Raw genomic sequence first — 18,236 nt, forward strand, 5'->3', positions numbered from 1 at the left:
GTCCGCAGCCCCGCCACCGGCCCGAGGTGCAGGGGGCGCGGGTCCGACCTCCCGCGTCCAGCTCTGGCGCCCTGCGCGGCCCGCCCCGCCCCGCCCCGCCCCGCGCGGCCCGCCCCGCCCCGCGCGGCCCGCCCCGCCCCGCGCGGCCCGCCCCGCCCCGCGCGGCCCACCACGCCCGCCACGCCCCGCGCGGCCCGCCCCGCCCCGCCCACCCCGCCCGCCCCGCGGCTGAGTCACGCGGCAGAGACAGCAGCGCCCGCAGCGCGTGGCCCGCGGCTCAGGTTCGCGGCCTCCGGGCTGCAGGTCACGTGCTCGGCGCGCAGACAGAGCCGCGGGCGGCGGGCTCGGCGGCGGAGTCACGGGTAGGGGGCCGTCGCGGGGGGCTGCGTGGGGGGAGGGGGGCGAGGGGGGGCGGGGCGGGCGAGCGGCTGCTCCTGAACCCGGGGGTGGCGGGGCCGGAGGGCGGCACCTGCCGGGAGGGTGGCGGCAGCGCTCTTTGTTTACATCCTCCCGCTGTGCCTGGCAGGACGGGGTGAACCCCCCAAAGGACGGGGGTGGGGCGGGGGCCGGGCGGCTGCCACTCCCGCTCCTGGTTAGTGGCACCCCCAGCGCCCCGCCCTGAGCCCAAGGCCCAGCTCACACCTCTGTGGTCCCAGGTGCCGTCCGGAGAGAGGGCAGCTCCGCCTGAGTCCTCAGTGCCCTGAAGGGATGAGTGGCACCTGCCCCGGCGGCGGGGGGCGGGGGTTGGGGATGGAGGGGGGGCGGGGGGGGGTGTTGGGCGGGTGAACAGGGCCGGAGCCCTGGCCCGTGTGGCTCAGCGGTTGAGCGGCCTCCATGCACTAAGGGTCGGGCTCCAGGTGAGTCAGATGTGCCTGCCTCAGCCCCGGGCGCTCAGTGGTTGAGCATCGGCCTGTGAACCAGGAGGTTATGGCTGGATTCCCGGGCAGAGCACAGGCCTGGGTTTGGGGCTCCATCCCCAGTGTGGGGTGTGCAGGGGGCGGCCTGTGGAGCCTCTCTCTCTCTCTCTCTCTCTCTCTCTCTCCCCCCCTCCCTCTCCCCCCCCCCCTTCCCTCTTCCTCTCTCTAAAAATCTTTTTTAAAAAGTGATGGGACTCCCAGAGGAGAGCCTGGCCTCTGTAGGCAGCTCAGCTGTGCTGCGGTCCTGCTGGCCCAGCCCTCCCCACACCTGGGGCTGCTCCCCCAGCCTCTGGAGCCATGGGGGTGCAGACAACGCCTAGGCCCGATGCTCCCCTCATTTGTATCTTATACTTAGTTGGGAACAATGTCCATCTTGATTTCTATTTTTTAAATAAGTGACCTTTTTTGAGCTTTACTAGGTGTCGGGTACTGTCTTAAGCACTTGACACGATTATGCGTGATCCTCTCACCAATCCTAGGAGCTGAGCGCTGCTGTTCCACCCCGTGTCCGGATGAGAACCCGAGGTTCAGAGAGCTGAGGTGACCGTCTTGGGGACATGCAGCAGTAACCAGGAGGCAGGACTCTGGGCTGGGCAGCCCACCGAGCTGTCCTCTTAATCCCACTGCAGCCAAGGGCCCCCATCCCCATTGCTAGCTTAGCAGATTACAATAAAAGTAAGGGGTGCCCCAGGGAAATCCTGATCATGTGACAGAACATGTATTTAATTCAGAGCTTGGTTGATGTATTGTGACTCTACTGACCTCACTTGAATAGTGAGCCCCTACGTACCCCACACTTGCTATCAGAAAACTCCCTCTGGGGTCCAGGCAGTGGCCTTACGTGAGGACAGAATGGAATTTGTGCCACTGAAGCCCCTGTCTGCCCTCCGGTCCCCACTGTATCTGGTGTCCCCGGAAATTCCCACTGGTCACTGTCCTTCCCTCGGGCAGATATCTGGGAGGCCTGGAGCCGGCCTGCCCAAGGGGAGGAGGTGCCCTGGGGACCCCAAGGTCAGGCAGGGAGGAGGGGGGCCAGGCCTCTCCCCCGACAGCTGGTTCAGGGGACCTTCTGACACCAGCTTTGCTCCCCTCTCCCATCTTCCCCCTGACCCTCTCCTGACCTCAAAGAGGGGCACCAGGAAGGCTTGGCACCTGGATTGTGGACTTCGCTTGTTCTCCTCCCAGACTCCCCAGGTCCTTCCCACTCAGGTCCTCTCAGATGCTAACCCTGCCCCCCACACACCCCCAATCTAGTTTATCATTTTTAAAAATAGATTTTTTTATTGACTTTATAGAGAGGAAGGGAGAGGAAGAGAGTTAGAGAGACCCATGTGAGAGAGAGACATTGATGTGAGAGAGAAATATTGAACAGCTGCCTCCTGCACACCCCCTACTGGGGATCGAGCCTGAAACCTGGGCATGTGCCCTGACCGGGAATCAAACCAGTGCACTGGACGACGCCCAACCAGCTGAGCCACCCCGGCCAGGCCAGTTTATCATTTGACAAGAAAGGAGAGGCCAAGGTGACCAGCAGCCCCCCTCCTGCCTGGAGTCCTGGCCTATCGACTGCTGAGTGGAGAGCGTGTTCAGTGCCAGGGGACATGTTCTCAGTCATGCCCTCTGGCTTGAGGTCAGGGTGGTTCTGTAAAGTGACTCTGACACACCTGCAGTCGGGTGGGGGGGGCGTGGAAAGGTTTTTCCCCTTCTTCACGGTTCCTGCAGGACCACCCCCATCCCCTCTCCCCACACACTTGAGCGCCCCTCCTCTTCCTGCTCCCACAGCAGCACGCAGCCTCTGGTGTTGAATCTACCTGCTGCTTTAAATGTATCCCTTTCAGCATCTGTTCTCCCTCTAGATCGAGAACTTGGGGCAAGTCTTTCTGCGTTTAGCGAGTGCCCATAAATGCCAGGTATGAAGAGTTCCCAGGAATCAAGGGACAGAAACACACCTAGAAAAGGGGCTCTGTGCACAGGGTTCCCTGCACAGGTGTGTGGGTGGAGGGCTGACTTGAGGGCCAGGCTCTGAGCCCATCTGGGGCCTCCCAGATGGCTGGTCCAGGCAGGGGGAGCTTGTGAACAGCCTGAGGGGGGCAGCTGAGGGGCAAGCATGAGGAGAGCTGTCGGCGTGAGTGGGAGGGGCTGGCACACCACGCCAGGGGCTTATGGGGTGCCGTGAGGAGCTGGGTCTCCCTCTCGTTCCAAAGGGAAGTCCCTGGAGGACTTGTGTCCGGTGGCAGCACGATCCGGTTCTCCTTGGAAAATGGCTGTCACTGTCATGTGACGAACAGATTGGACGGGGCTGAGTGGAAAGTCCGGTGACCAGCTGAGGTTTTTGCACAACTGAGGCCAGATGTGACTGGTGATGAGAATCGCACACCCACTAAGACTTAGGTGGTGAAAGGGACGTGTGTGTGAGAGAGACTGTGTGTGCATCAGCGTGTGTGTGCGCGCGCACGTGCGTGTGTGCATGTCCCCAAAGGGGTGAGCAGAGTGAGGAAACAAAGTGTGAAGACGTGCCCTCCAGGTAAACATGGAGTCACTCTCCAGATGGGGATTAAGCAGCCAGGGATGGATTGATTTTAAGTGGGTAAGTTCAGAAGAAACCACGTTTCTCTGAGATTTGTGTGAGACCTTGCTAGTGGATGTGTCAAAGGAAGCAGCTGGCTGTACAGACACCAGATGGCACTGTAATGAGGCTGATTTTTATAAATGGCCTCTCGTCTCACTGTCCACCATGTTAGTTATTTGTTGCTGCCCAACCAAATCACCCCAACACCTAACAGCTTCAAACAGCAAACTTGTGTCATCTCACAGTTTCTGAGGGTTGGAAGTCCGAGTGGCTTAGCTGAGTGGTTCTGGCCCAGGGCATCTCATGAAGTTGGCATATGTTTGTGGAAATCAGGAAATGGATGTAGCCAGATTTTGATGCTGTAGGCAGAGGCAGTTTAAAACAATCTCTAGAAAGTTATTTTACACAGATAAGGGAGATAACCATAGCTTAGTGCAGTGGTTCTCAACCTTCCTAATGCCGCGGCCCTTTAATGCAGTTCCTCATGTTGTGGTGACCCCCAACCATAAAATTATTTTCGTTGCTACTTCATAACTGTAATTTTGCTGCTGTTATGAATTGTAATGTAAAAATCTGATATGCAGGATGTATTGTCATTGTTACAAATTGAACATAATTAAAGCATAGTGATTAATCACAAAAACAATATGTAATTATATATGTGTTTTCCAATGGTCTTAGGTGACCCCTGTGAAAGGGTCGTTCGACCCTCAAAGGGGTCGCGACCCACAGGTTGAGAACCGCTGGCTTATTGGAATGAATGGACATGCACTTTTATGTCCTGATAAATACTTTGCAGTGATCAAATAATCACTCGAACAGCAAAGATGAGTTGTGAAAGTTAAAAGAGAGAAAGCTCATTGAGTGGCCTGAGAAGGAAGCAATCTGGATATAATTATTTTATTCACATTCATTCATTCATTCATTCACTCATTCGACAAATATTTATGAAGGGCCTACTATGTGCCAGGCACTGTGCTGAGTCTCCCCAAGATGTGAGAGCGGAGACGTGCCTGAGTCAGATTTTCTTTGCACTTGGAAATCTGCCTAAACAGAGACCAGCTGCTTGTGAGGCTTCCTTCATGTTGCAGGGGCGGCTCCCGGAACATGTCCCCAGGCTGGGTGGGGTCAGGCCCAGGGGGGAAAGTGCTCTCGGAGCTTTGTGCAATGTTTGCTTTTGTTACTTAATGGTGACTGGTGTGCAGCTGTGGACAATCAGGTGTGTGTGTGTTGTGATTAACCCATTAAACTTACCCTTGAGTATGTTACAACCTAGTGGGAAGATTAGCTGCTAAATTCAGTAGAATATGGGAGCTTGGAGCTTGAGGAATGCCCGGGGAGCTCTGGGAACCCACAATTCCATTGAGTCAAATGGAATATGTTTGTAATAAATATGTTGTAGAGGAGGTGACCCTAGGGTGAGTGTTGCACTTGGACTGTCACACAGAGACCTTAAGAACATGAGCACAGCCCTAGCTGGTTTAGCTCAGTGGATAGAGCGTTGGCCTGCAGACAAGGATCCTGGGTTCAATTCTGGTCAAGGGCGTGTGCCCGGGTTGCAGGCTCAATCCCTACTAGAGGGCGTGCAGGAGGCAGCCAATCAATGAGTCTCTCTCATTATTGGTGTTTCCATCTCTCCCTCTCCATTCCTCTCTGAAATCAATTAAAAAAAATTTTTTTTAAAAAGAACATGAGCACAGAATAACATCCTTGAATGAACAAGGCATTTCATCATCACTTAAGACAACTGATTCATTCATGTTTCTATTCAACATTCATGGTAAGACTACTTCCTTCTGTGTGTGGGTGAAGCTGACATACATGTATATATTTTTTAAACAGGTAATTTTATGCTCCCAACATGGGACATAAAGTGGTCGCATTCGACATTTCTGTCATCAGAGGCTTGTGGGAAACTCGAGTCAAGAAGCACAGAGCTTGGCAGAAGAAGGAGGCGGAGAGGCTGGAGAGAAGCGCCTTGGAAAAGTATGTTTTCTGTGCTGCTCGCAGCAGGCAGGGCCCGGGCAGACTGGAGCTGTGTTGGGAGGGGGCGTCTTTCTTCGGGGCCTTCTCACTGTCAGTTGCACCTGTTTATTGAACTTCCGAACCTTCACGCTGTTGCCCAGAAAGAACATTCGATTTCTATAAAGCAGCACCCACAGCTGTAGGGACTCACATGCACCCAGGCACCGTGCTGGGCCCAGGGAAGGCGGCGATGAGGCGATAAAGTCCTCTGTGCAGCCAGTTCTGGGTCAGGGGCCGCCTGACTCTCCATGCTCATGTGGGCCAGGTGCGGGCTGCTCTGTGTCAGCATGTCAGCCTCCCCCAGGAGCTGGGTGCCAGGCAGGGTTCCTTGTGCTGATGCCAATTTTATTTGATGGTAGTGGTGTGATTTGTAGGCTGACTGCTCTTATGTGAACTCATGTCAATGAAAACGAAATAGAGTTATCACTGTGTTTGTGATAAATATGAATCACACAATCGAATTAACTCTGCACAAGGCTGATGAAAGTCGACAAGCGGGGACAGTTGCACATCCAGGTGCTTTGCGTTCCGTAATTTGTATCCCCTGTGAAGAAACCAGCTGGACTCCTGGGGATGCAGTATGGGCGCCTGTTTTTTCCATAAAGGGCGGAATGGGATTCCGATGGGCACAACCATTCTACACCAAGTTGGCAAAGTGTGATATTCCTGGGCTTTAAGTTAAAAAACAAAATGCAAAGGTGTGGATGTCTCTTTATTCTTGGTTCTTTTATGAACTATTCCCATCGAACTCACACCCATTCTGGTCACGCCTGGTAACCCAGCTGCTGCTGTAAGCCAATAGGGCTGTTTCAGGTGGTGGCTGTCATCCCAAATCGGAAGACAAGGATGAGGGTCCTGAGTAGCTTGGCCAAGCCCTTTCCCCTACATAATGCGCTGGTCCCAGAGAGTTGGAACTTCTTTTTACTTGTCACTTAGCATCTGTACTGCCTCTGGCCACGCAGAGTCTGTTTTTAAAATTGCCCCTCCTAGAAGCCTTGATCCCCCCGCCACCAAGTCCCGAGGAGGGTCCGGGTGCTTGGGCTACCTATTTTGAGACAACGTCTGTGCCTGAGAGTTTTGAAGGAAAACGACAACAAATTTTGGTTTTGTACCTCATAGAATGTTAGCCTGTTGAAGGCTCCAAGCAGATATTACACTAAATGAGAAAGGCCCACCACAGGCACAATACTACTGTAACCACTGTGCCACCCAGAGGGCAGCAAGGTGTGGCCCACAGTCATCACGAGTTTACAGTAAAGTTGGGGGACGTGGCATCGGTGTGGAAAGTTGCAGAACGATAGGTCAGACAGTTACCAAGGAGAAGGTGCTGAGGAGGGGTGTGTGTGTGTGTGGGGGGGGTGACGGGGGTGCTGAGGGCTCCCCAGCCAGCTCCAGCGTCTGACTGCACCTGGAGTTTATGATGACAGGTGCACCTGCTGGAAAGAACTTCCCAGGGTGGCTGATGGAACTTTCTGTAGTCAGGTGTCTCATAAACTGGTGTTGCCTCTGTGTTTCTATCCACATGCTCGTGAACGATCAGCAAATTCCTGAGGCTGTGCATTTTTAAAACTTGGGTTGGCACCATCTACTATCCAAGGAATAGGATAGGATACTAGCCACCTACTATCATTAATCAAACGTGTAGGTAACTTTGGGAGACATCTTAGCCGGGAATTCTGTCTAACTCCTCTAACTTTTCAAAGACAAAGTTGCTAGTAATTCACAACCCTGAGGTTTTAAGTTTCCTCTGTCCCCACCCCTTCCAGCCAGGGGAGGGCTGTGCCTGTGCCAGGTGCCCTCTGCGGGCAGGTGAGGGCACTGCCCAGTGACGGCGCCTCTGCCTGCCTTTAGGATAAAGGAGGAGTGGAACCTCGTATCCGAGTGCCGCCGGAGAGGCGTCCCCCAGGCTGCCTACTGCAGGGACGGCTTCGTGGACACCGGCGTGCGGCTGCTGGACAAGCTCGAGAGGAACTCCCTTCTACGGCAGAGCTTGCCTTCCAAGGGCAGGGACAAAGGCAGCAGCAAGTTTGTGTTTGAGCTTTCGGGAGAGCACTGGACGGTGAGTCCGTGTTTTCCTGTCTCTGCGGCCAGTGGCAGCTCAGTGCAGCGCTGATGTCCTGATGGCCCCTAAGCTGAGCTCAAAGCCTTGGCCTTGGCGGGTGAGCGCTCTTACCTTGAGAGGGTCTGCTCTGGCCCTGGCTGGTTTGGTTCAGTGGATGGAGTGTCGGCCTGGGAACTGAAGGGTCTCGGGTTCGATTCCAGTCAAGGGCACATGCCTGGATTGTGGGCTTGATCCCCAGTGTGGGTGTGCAGGAGACAGCTAATCAATGATTCTCTCTCATTGATGTTTCTCTCTCTCCCTCTCCCTTCCTCTCTGAAATCAATAAAATATATTTTTAAAAAATTGAAACCGAGAGGTCCGCTCTGAACCAGGTTCTCGAGGCTCCTCCTCCACGAAGGCCCAGGGAGTGGCTCCCGTGGGCACCTGCGGAGCCTGGTCGGGAGTCCTCTGTCTCCTGCCCATCTTTCCCTCCTGCAGACTCTTAAAAACACTTAGAAATTCGGCCCGGCAAAGAGTACATGTTTATCAGTTATTTTGAAAAGCAACTACAGAGGCAGGGAAATGCAGGCCAAATCGAACAGTCGGGTGCATGGACAGGCTGTATTTTTAGATGTTAAACTGGCATGTGTAGACAGTAAGGCGTGTTGTGGCTGTGGCTGTGAGCCAGCTTGTCTGTGCTGACCAGGCACCTCACTTGAATAATATCACAAATTCACGGCAGTTCTGAGCTGGGCTGATCTCTTGCTGCGACGTGAATGACCCCCGCAGTGGCCTGCTTTCTCTGAAACGCCCGGGAGCTGGCAGTCACCTCTGACACTCTCGCGCATGACTTCCCATGACCTCTCGCTCTGGCTTTTTAAATGAGCACACGTGTTCCTGGGCTTTGTGCGCGCTTGGACACATTGAGGACCTAGTGCCCCCCTGCCATTCACCTGTCCCAGGAGCTCCCAGACGCCCTGAAGGAGCAGACGCACCTGAAAGAATGGCACATAAACCACACCCGGATTGAAGCCCTTCCTGCCTATGTCAGGCTCTTCCAAGCGATGAGAATTCTGGATCTGCCAAAAAACCAGATCTCCCATCTTCCGGCTGAAATTGGTATGTCTCTCAGCAGGACCAGGCCTCCGGTGAGCAGGCAGCCGGTGGGCAGGTGCGGCTGCCGTGAGAACTGCTCCCCCTCCCACCCCAGGAAGTCGCCAGGCAGGGCCGTGCTCTGTGTGCAGAGCTGCTTGGTCACAGTGTCCCTTTGGGTGGTGACGCCCGGGTCCCGCCTGTGTAACTCAGCACATACAGACCTTTGCCAGATGCTCAGGATCTAGAAGTCTCATGAGTGAGCAATGCTGTGTTCAGGGATTTTTCATTTTCTTTTGGTCATTGTGATAGTCATTTTTTTCCTTTGTTCTGGTGACAGGCTGTTTGAAGAACCTGAAAGAACTCAACGTGAGTTTCAACCATTTGAAGAGCATTCCTCCAGAACTGGGAGAGTGTGAGAACCTCGAGAAACTGGATTGTTCTGGAAATCTAGAATTGACCGAGCTCCCCTTTGAAGTAAGAAAGTTACCATTTCTGCACGATGATTTATTTTTATTTGGTGCATGATATGAAATGGTCTATAATATGGGGAAGAAGCTTTGAAAAATGAAACCCGTCTATATTATGTCACAATTTCCTGACATTGCCATCACCATCTGCTGGCTATTATAAGGTCTTTAAAATGTTCTTACACTAGGCCAGGACCTGAGTTTCAGTTCAGAAATGCCATCAAAGGAAAACTAGGCAAAAACCCTGTTTTCATGCAAGATATTTGTATTTAATGCCTATTTAATATATGATGCCTATTGTCTGTGATACAGACCTGGTTTATTTATCCACAATGGTGAAATGCATTAGAAGCAGCTGGAAATAAATAAAGGGGGTATAATTTTAAAAATTTATATACTGAACACAACTGTAGGTAACTCAAGTATTCCTACAGATAGGATTTAAGACATTTATTAACTGAAAAATATTTATTAGTTTCCTTTGGTCTGTATTCATTGGATAAATGATTTCAAATCATTTCCTGACAAAATGGAGCAGATGACAGTGAACGGTTTTAATTGCCAAATAAGACTCAACAGGCCTCTTGTGTTGAAGAGATAAGGGTCTGACAGTCCTGCAGGCGATGAACAGGCTAAAAATGGTATTGCTGGCAAGGTTCGGACACGGCCTGGCTGCCGGTCACACTGCTAATCTCCTTTCCTGAAAGCTTCCGTGTGGGAGGAGGTGGCTGCTTCTACCCACACCCATCTCGCCCCAGCAAATGCCTGACAGTGGTCCAGGGGGGGGGACGCTGCCAAGGTCCTGGTTCCCTGCACAGCGTCATTCCTCCCCAGTTTGGAAAATGGCTCAGTCCTCTCTCACGCGGTCAGATGACAAGCGAGCCAGGTCACCTCTGACCTTTTTTGCTTCCATGCCGCCAGCCAGTCCTCTGGGGCAGGCCCTCAGCGTCTGACCACTGCCCAGCACCTTCCCACCAACACCCTAGTCCCAGTCCAAGTGGTCTGTCATCGGGACTGGGACACGGCCTCGAGGCTGCTCTCTGCTCCTTGTGCCTTCCCCGCTTCATTGAGAGGTAATTTACAGCCATAAAATTCAGTGGCTATAAGTGTACATGTCACACACTCACCTGGCAGGGGAGACGTCGTGATCACGAAGGTGGCTTTCCCAGGGCGAGGCTTGCCCACTGCACTCCGGAGGTGCTGATCCCTGGGATTTCCCCAAATCTGGGGAACTCGACTGCCTATTTTGTGGTCGTGGGGACTGCGTTTGTGCTTTCCCCTGAAAATAAATAATAAATAAATAAGTAAACATTTTATCAACTCAGTCTTAAGATATTCCCATCACCCCCTGAGAATACTGTTTTGCCCATTTACTATATAAAATTGCATCGCTTACTTATGAAACCACCAAGTCCTCAAGGGCAGCCACTGTGAGCTACTTATCTTCGCACCCCCGGTGTGTTGCACAGTGGTCCACAGAACATACTGTTTTGACCTCTTTTGCATATATTCATAGGAATGCCTTTGGGAAGAGACATCAGTTGAAAAGTTATTTTTTTTAAAAAATATATTTTATTGATTTTTTACAGAGAGGAAGGGAGAGAGATAGAGAGTCAGAAACATCGATGAGAGAGAAACATCGATCAGCCGCCTCCTGCACATCCCCCACCAGGGATGTGCCCGCAACCCAGGTACATGCCCTTGACCGGAATCAAACCTGGGACCTTCCAGTCCGCAGGCTGACGCTCTATCCACTGAGCCAAACCGGTTTCGGCCAGTTGAAAAGTTATTAGTCGAACTTAACTCTCTCTCTTACAGAAGTAATTGGAATATTTTGTTGTTCCTTTCTAGTTAAGTAATTTGAAGCAAGTTACATTTGTAGATCTCTCAGCAAACAAGTTTTCCAGTGTCCCCATCTGTGTCCTGAGGATGTCCAGTTTGCAGTGGTTGGATATCAGCAACAATAGCCTGAATGACCTGCCACAAGACATAGACAGGTAGCTACTTGCATTCTGAAGGCGAGGTGTATGGACTAGTTACTAACATCTTAGACACCATAACATTTTACACTTGCATAGCACATGAATGGTCTTTGAAATCAATGAATTCTCCAGAGTTTATTGTTTCTGGGAAATGAGTTTGGTTCTTTATATAATAAGACAGTGTCTAGTCTACATCATACATGTAATGTACATGTGTATATACAGGGATGGGCAAAAGCAGGTTTACAGTTGTGAGTATGCAAAACACAATTCTTATATTATTTAATAATTATTGTATTGTTTTTCATATGAGCAACTGTAAACCTACTTTTGCCTACCTGTATAGGTTCATGTGAACAAATCTTTCTTGTTTTGGTGAACTTTACTTCGGTCCCCAATAGAATGGCATCATCCACTTTCCTTTCCTCCACAGAAGTAGAAAAGTAAAAGTATTACATATGGAATAGAAATATATCACTCCGTGTTTAGGATATCAGGGTAATTCTTACTAGTTTCACTTATTGATTTATTATACATAATCTTTCAAACAGAATTGGGATGCTTATTAAGGTTTTCAAATTATATCCTTGTAGCTATTTCATGTTTAGAAATAACTGTTACACTGAATCACATATCATTCATTCATTCATTCCGCCAATGTTATTAGTCGCCTATATGGCAGGTTGGGTTTAAAGTTGTGAATGAAACAAAATCTCTGGCCTCCTGAAATCTGCCACCTTCTTTAGAAAGTAGCATAAGACACCAAAAGTGGTCTCGTCTGAAGGCCACCTCCTGTTTCTGTTTTCTGCTCCTGGTACATCTGATGTGTAGCGATGCTTTCTCAGTCTGTGAGTGTTAAGGGTAACTGCTTTGGTTTGAGATAGGGAACTTTGTGGAATATTTATGGGGTCTGTCAAGTTTATGCAAATGGATGAAAGAAAAAACTGAAGAGGGAGCCGCCGAGTTAGAATAAAACGGAAACCAGAGTAAAATGCACTGGAGCATCATCGGCTCATTTCCTATTCTCCACAGACTTCTTCCTACTGTAAAGTTAGAAAATACGATGAGAGAGGAATAACAGTACTCTCAAGATCTACAAAAGGAAACATTGGCTGAAATTTGTTTATTTTCATAACTTCTTTCCCGTGCCCTATTCACCCTTGGAATGAGGCAGACCCTGGGAGGAATATATTGATTTTTTAAAGTTTTTCGATTACAGTTTGCATTGAACACTGCTTTGTATTAGTTTCGGGTGTACAGTGTAGCGGATAGACATCCATATTGGAAGGATATGCTGATTTTTTTAGGCCCCCTACTGCATACTGTGCAATGTGCTTATGCTGCTGCTGTATCTGTGTCTTCAGTCGGCAATGAAGTCAGTAAAAAAATAAAAAATAAACACAAATTGTGTCACCTGGTAGGAATTTGTTTAATTTCTAAAACTAGTTTTTTTCTCATAAGGGTCACATATAAAAGATAAACTAGTTCGTGATTTCCTGCTGGGACTGGTGGGTGGTTCCCTCTAGTGTTCTTTGCTGGGAAGCTGAGTCCTTGTGCTCTGATCCCTTTTCCGTCCTCTTAGGCTGGAGGAGCTGCGGACGTTTCTCCTGTATAAGAACAAGCTGACCTACCTCCCCTACGCCCTGCTTAACCTGAAGAAGCTCACTTTGTTAGTCGTCAGTGGGGACCATCTGGTGGAGATCCCGACGGCCCTCTGTGACTCCTCCACACCTTTAAAGTGAGTAGACCACTGCCAGCCGCGTGGCTCAGCGGCTGAGCATCGATCTATGAACCAGGAGGTCGAGGTTCGAGGTTCGATTCCCAGTCAGGACACATGCTGGGTATGCAGGCTCCATCCCCAGTAGGGGGCGTGCAGGAGGCAGCTGATCAATGATTCTCTCTCATCATTGATGTTTCTGTCCTCTCTGAAATCAATAAAAAAATTATTTAAAAAATAACTTTGAAAGTGAGTAGACCAGAGATCCTCGTAGAGACACGTTCAGTAGAGACATGTTTAGACACAAGGTAAGGAGCGAGGGGCGTCTGGAGCCTGAGGTCCTGTGTCAGATCCCAGTTCATGGGAGTTCTGATGCTTTTTACAGGATTTTGAAGTTTTTGGACAGTAACATGAGGAGGTAGAACTCAGAGGATTTCTATGCAATCTACATGCTGGTTGAAGGCACAGTGGGCCAGATGCCTGGGATTCCATTGTCTAGACTCTAGGCAATAAGGTTGTTAATCTTTCCATGATGATAAGCAGTTCTTGGAAAAGGAGAATGGACTTCATTCCCAGGTTAACTCCCATATCCCAGGTGTACAACTCCCAGCTGATCAGAATGTGCCTTCTCTAATGAGAACAGAACAATCATGGTTAACTGAGCATGATTAATATTTCTGCCCCCAACAAAAACAGTGACTGACCAATGAAAGATTGCCTTGGGGTTCTGGGGTAACAAAGGGGAGGGCAAGAGACTCCTGCTTTAAATAAAAAGTACCATTTCATTGTTCAAAATTTAAAATATGTATGGTGACTTACTTTGATTAAAAAATGAAAAATGATGAAATATAGGCAGATTGTTTTGGGGGTAGGGAAAGACAATAACAATTAATGCAATGAAAGATTGCAAAGGAAAAATTGAGTGGATCTAGATAAGAATTGAAACCTTTTTGCTTTCTCTATATTTAGACATTAAATACAATGAATGGAGAAAACATATGCTAAAATATGACAGATGTGTGTGGATAAGCCACATGTACTTATTGCATATAATTTTCTAAAACTAGTTAGAATGATTTTTGTTAGGTTTGATCCAGCAACTGAACTGATCAGGTCATTTCACTATAGACATTCTCTTTGCTGAAGATCACATTTCATTGTGGTGGCCACTTTCCATTATCTCCCCTCTGGGTGTGCATAAAGGAGTCTCTGTCCAGAAAAAAGCCCGCCAAAAGTCCTTTAAAAGCTGCTGACTTCCGTCACTGGGTGCTGGAACCAGCCAGCTCAGCCACCTGGTGTGCAGATGAGCACCATTCTGGCCTCATTTGTTCCTCCTTCCACGAGCTAACAGTGCTAAGACTGCAGGGCCTGCCGTTGCAACCAAAGAGGCTTTGAGGGATTTCCTAAATAATTATATCATTTTCACTGAAAACATCTTTTAAAATTGTGAAGACAAAAGACCAAATGCCATTTTAGTTTCTTTCACTTAACTACTTTTTCCTTAGCAGTAACTCATCTAGGAAACACCTTTTTAAAAAAATCTGAATATTTATTGAGGACGTGCAGTGCTCCCAGCATGGTGCCAATTACAGAAAATTCAGAAATAGATTCCATTCTGCAGCCCAGGCAGCAGAAGCCTAAGACATTTTATAAAATAGGACCAACCCTGTTATGTCTTTTTTTATTTTGTTTTGTTTTTTAAATATATTTTTATTAATTTCAGAGAGAAATGGGGAGAGAAAAAGAGATAGAAACATCATTGATGAGAGAGAATCATTGATCAGCTGCCTCTTGCATGGCCCCTATTGGGGATCAAGCCAGTAATCTGGGCATGTGCCCTTGACCAGAATCAAACCCGGGACCCTTCAGTCCCCAGGAGGACGCTCTATCCACTGAGCCAAACCGGCCAGGGCCCTGGTATGTTTTTTAAGGGTCCATTTACCTAAATACCACTATCTCTTAGTTACCATCCCTTTAAAGATATAAAAATGCCCAACCTCTCCCCAAATAAAACTGTAAAACAAACATTTATCCATTTATTCACTCATTAAATACTCATTTCTTTGTGTGTGTGTGTGTGTGTGTGTGTGTGTGTTAATCCTTACCTGAGGATATTTTTCTTTTTAAAATTTATCATTATTGTTGAAAATATTACAGATGCCCCCTTTTCTCCCCCCATTGACCCCTCCACTCAGCTCTCTCCCCCTCCCCAGTCTTCCCTGCACTGTTTCCTGTCCATGGGCGATGCATATATGCATATCAGCTCATTGATTAATCTCTCCCCCCACCCCTTCTGCTTCAGTGTCTCTGGATCTTTTTTGTTTGTCAGTTTATTTTGTAGAAATACCTCCTTTTTGGGGATTTTACCTGAGTTCTTTTTAGTTAAGCCTGGTTTAAGAGTTGGTGTCCTTCCCTCTGACAACCCTCAGACAGCTGTTTGTGTTCGTAAGTTTCAGTTTATATCCCAGAAAAGATCTGACTTGGGTGGTGGGCACACGGTGCAATATACAAATTTTGTAACATAGACATGCACACATGAAACCTATATGTTCATGTTGACCAGTGTCAACCCCATCAATTTCAACAAATGAAAAACAAGATGTCACTAACTGGGAGTAATACCAGGCCCCGGAAGGCATCGTACAGTTTTAAGGATCTGACTGAGAGAAGCTCTTGCCCATCGCCCTCTCTCTGTGGCTGAGTAGCTCTCATCTCCCCATCAGGCCTCTGGACAGTCTCTGCCTGAATACTGATTCCATAACCCTGATGGATTGTTCCACAGTGGAATCCACTGGTGGTGATAATTTTGTGGTCAACTGTGACTTTCAAGAATAAGTGAGAACTTGGGGTTTAGGACAACAAAGGTTGACTTCTCATGGGAGGAATTTTGCAGTTCAGAATGCACAAGGGAAAATGTGATATTGTCCATATTTTCTTGAATAGATTTGTAAACCTTATGGACAATCCCATTGATAATATTCAGTGTCAAGATGGTGAAGAAATGAGGGAAAGTGAACAAGATCGTCAACACTTTGATAAAGAATTTATGAGAGCCTATATTGAAGATCTTAAAGAAAGAGGTAGGTTACTCATATTTAAAACATTTTAAATGAATATACAAAATTCCATTAACTCATGCCATACTTACATACATGATTTATTGATAAAAGTAAAATTGACAAAAGTTAATTGGTTCGGGGCAGTTTACTTCCTAAATTACCTTTCCATTTACCAAAAACAAAAGATACCTTTCCTTAAAATACTTGCTTTGCCTAGTGCACTTGAATGTGTGATACACCATCGACTATCTTACAGAGAAACATATACTTACAGCGTGAGGGTTGTTGCATTGCTAATTGTACATGTTTTTAACTAAATGACATTGACAACAGTATCCTACTTAATGGGATAATAAGATTCTATTTCAAAACCCATTTAAATTCAATGTTAGAAAAAGCCATCTCTCATAAATCAAGGCGTGCCCACATCGAAATCACAGAATGGAAAGCACAAGATGGCAGACTGGCAGCTCAGCCCATTTAGTTTGAGCGCACAGAGGGCGGAGGTGCGGGAAAGTGCGATTTCCAGCGTGCCTCCTGTCACAGGATGCATAAACAGAAAGAAGGCAGTAGTCCTGTTCTTCTGATCATGTAGTCACACACCATAATGGAACAGAGAATGGCTGAGTATATGTTTTCCTATTGTTACAGAATCTGTTCCCAGCTATACCACCAAAGTGTCTTTTAGCCTTCAGCTCTGATGCCATCCATCAGAAGACCGCAGAATCTCCCTGTCTGTGCAGCTGCGAATCTTCGTGCTGTGGGCCGTGTCCTGTAGGAGTAATGGCTTATGCTTAAGCAGGTTGTAACCAAGCCTAAAAGCCAGGTTGTAACTTCAGGAAAATGACTTTCAAATTCCAAGTATATGAAAACTTTTCTCTGTGGACTGGTGAATTGATCAGTGTGTTTATAGATTGAAAGTTAAAGGTTCATTTGCATACACTTGTTTCCAAATAATGCACATTTAATAGTTTATAAATGCATTATTTTTAAAAATTGTAACTTAGACCAAATTCTGAAGTTGTGTTGTTTTTAGGCATCAAGCGATAGAGGGGCAGAAATGAGAGAGCATTTCTATTGGGTGAATTCAGATGAGAGTTTATTTTGTGATTTTGAAGAAGTTTTAATGCATTGTTTCTTTTACTGAGAATAATTGTCCTTGGGTTTATACGAATTGCTATTACCGTATGCTTTAAATTGCAAGTGTGGGTGTGGGGAAGCACGGGACTTGGTTAGAAAATTTGTAAGGAGGAAACTCCGAAAGGTCAGAACCTCCAGGGGGAGTTGGCTGAAGGCATCTGCCACTGCCTTGACTTTTCCAAACAAGTCTGAGCCCCCGGGTGTTTATTGGAATCTTTATGCTTAGTCTGTAGATGTCCTTACCTAAAGGACACAGTGTCTTCTCAAGGATGCTTACCCTTCTGATAGTATCTAACAGTTAATTTTAGTTCAAGCTGTTGTTAAAATAAAAGCTGAGGAGGTAGGCAAACAGGGCTGTTTGGTTTCTCTAGCCAAGCAGTCCCTTAGCCCTCTCTTTCACAGCAATTGTATGTCAGAGTAATCATTCATCTGTCGGTGATCAGGGTCTGCTGGTCAGCCCCAGCAAGTGGTGCCCCATGTGAGGAGGAACACACGAGACACAGCGGAAACCTCAAAAACAAAAGTAACTGCACAGTAAGTCACGAGCCTGCTGGAGATTTCCATGTTCGAGGGAATTGCTTCTCAGCTAAAGTTTCACAGTGGGACAGCAGCTGCCCGCCGAACAGCAGCAATATATGAGTCAAGTGGGGCCCAGTTATCTCTGGGAACAAGTGGGCAGGAATTTAAAAAAAAGTCAGGCCCAGGGAAAGCGAGTGTCCTTGACATCATTAACTATGTGGGTTCTTGTTCAAGCTGCACTATGCCCACTTCATATCGAGGATCAAAAGCCTACAGAACACCAGGAGGAACTACCACCACCCCCTCCTCCTGAAGTAGAGCCTGTAGTACCTAAAGCCCCACTGCTGGAGGACACGTTTCCTGTTCCTCTGCCACTGGTGTGGGAGAGTTCATCTACTAGACCCTCAGTTGTGGGATCCTGTGTCAGGCAAGCTATGTTAGAAGGAGAGCTTTTGGCTTGCCCAGTTATGCAAGACCAACAAGGTAATGAGCCACTCTTGTAAAAAAAAAAAAAAAAAAAAAAAAAGGTACTTTTGCACTAAAGACATTGGAGGCACAGGAGTTGCTGCAGTCCTGGGAACAAACCCTGGGGCCTACTATCTCCCCCCATACACACCCCCCTCTTCTCCATGTGAGGAGGGACACAAGAGACACAGCGGAGTGTGAGAGTTGTCAAGGTTATGCTACCTTTGTTATGTTTCTTAA

The 18,236-nt window shown here is 48.1% G+C and overlaps 1 protein-coding gene across 3 annotated transcripts; it reads left to right on the top strand.

Moving 5' to 3' along the window:
- The first annotated feature begins 224 nt into the window (after positions 1–224).
- On the top strand, positions 225–18,032 carry LRRC2 (leucine rich repeat containing 2). Of its 3 annotated transcripts, none has more exons than XR_013996794.1 (10): positions 225–362; positions 5,329–5,472; positions 7,363–7,570; positions 8,515–8,671; positions 8,985–9,121; positions 10,966–11,111; positions 12,679–12,834; positions 15,757–15,893; positions 16,524–16,674; positions 17,456–18,032. XR_013996794.1 is itself a non-coding variant. In XM_081106149.1 (10 exons), the coding sequence occupies exons 3-10, from the start codon at positions 5,348–5,350 to the stop codon at positions 16,571–16,573; spliced, it is 1,116 nt and encodes a 371-aa protein (XP_080962275.1). In that variant the 5' UTR covers positions 300–362; positions 1,397–1,457; positions 5,329–5,347; the 3' UTR covers positions 16,574–18,032. The 3 variants fall into 3 exon arrangements, 2 of the variants coding, with proteins under 2 accessions (XP_080962274.1, XP_080962275.1); XM_081106149.1 differs by adding an exon at positions 1,397–1,457 and having other exon boundaries at positions 300–362; positions 16,524–18,032; XM_081106148.1 differs by having other exon boundaries at positions 16,524–18,032.
- The last annotated feature ends 204 nt before the right edge of the window (positions 18,033–18,236 follow it).

The sequence above is a fragment of the Myotis nattereri genome (genome assembly GCF_964212035.1).
Source record: "Myotis nattereri genome assembly, chromosome: 14".
Taxonomy (NCBI): Eukaryota; Metazoa; Chordata; class Mammalia; order Chiroptera; family Vespertilionidae; genus Myotis; species Myotis nattereri.

Excerpts from the sequence above, each read along its gene's own strand:
- LRRC2 (XM_081106148.1), top strand. The coding sequence starts at position 5,348 with ATGGGACATAAAGTGGTCGCATTCGACATTTCTGTCATCAGAGGCTTG. Across the intron at positions 5,473-7,362 it reads GAGAGAAGCGCCTTGGAAAA|GATAAAGGAGGAGTGGAACC; the intron begins GTATGTTTTCTG and ends GCCTGCCTTTAG. Across the intron at positions 7,571-8,514 it reads TTTCGGGAGAGCACTGGACG|GAGCTCCCAGACGCCCTGAA; the intron begins GTGAGTCCGTGT and ends CACCTGTCCCAG.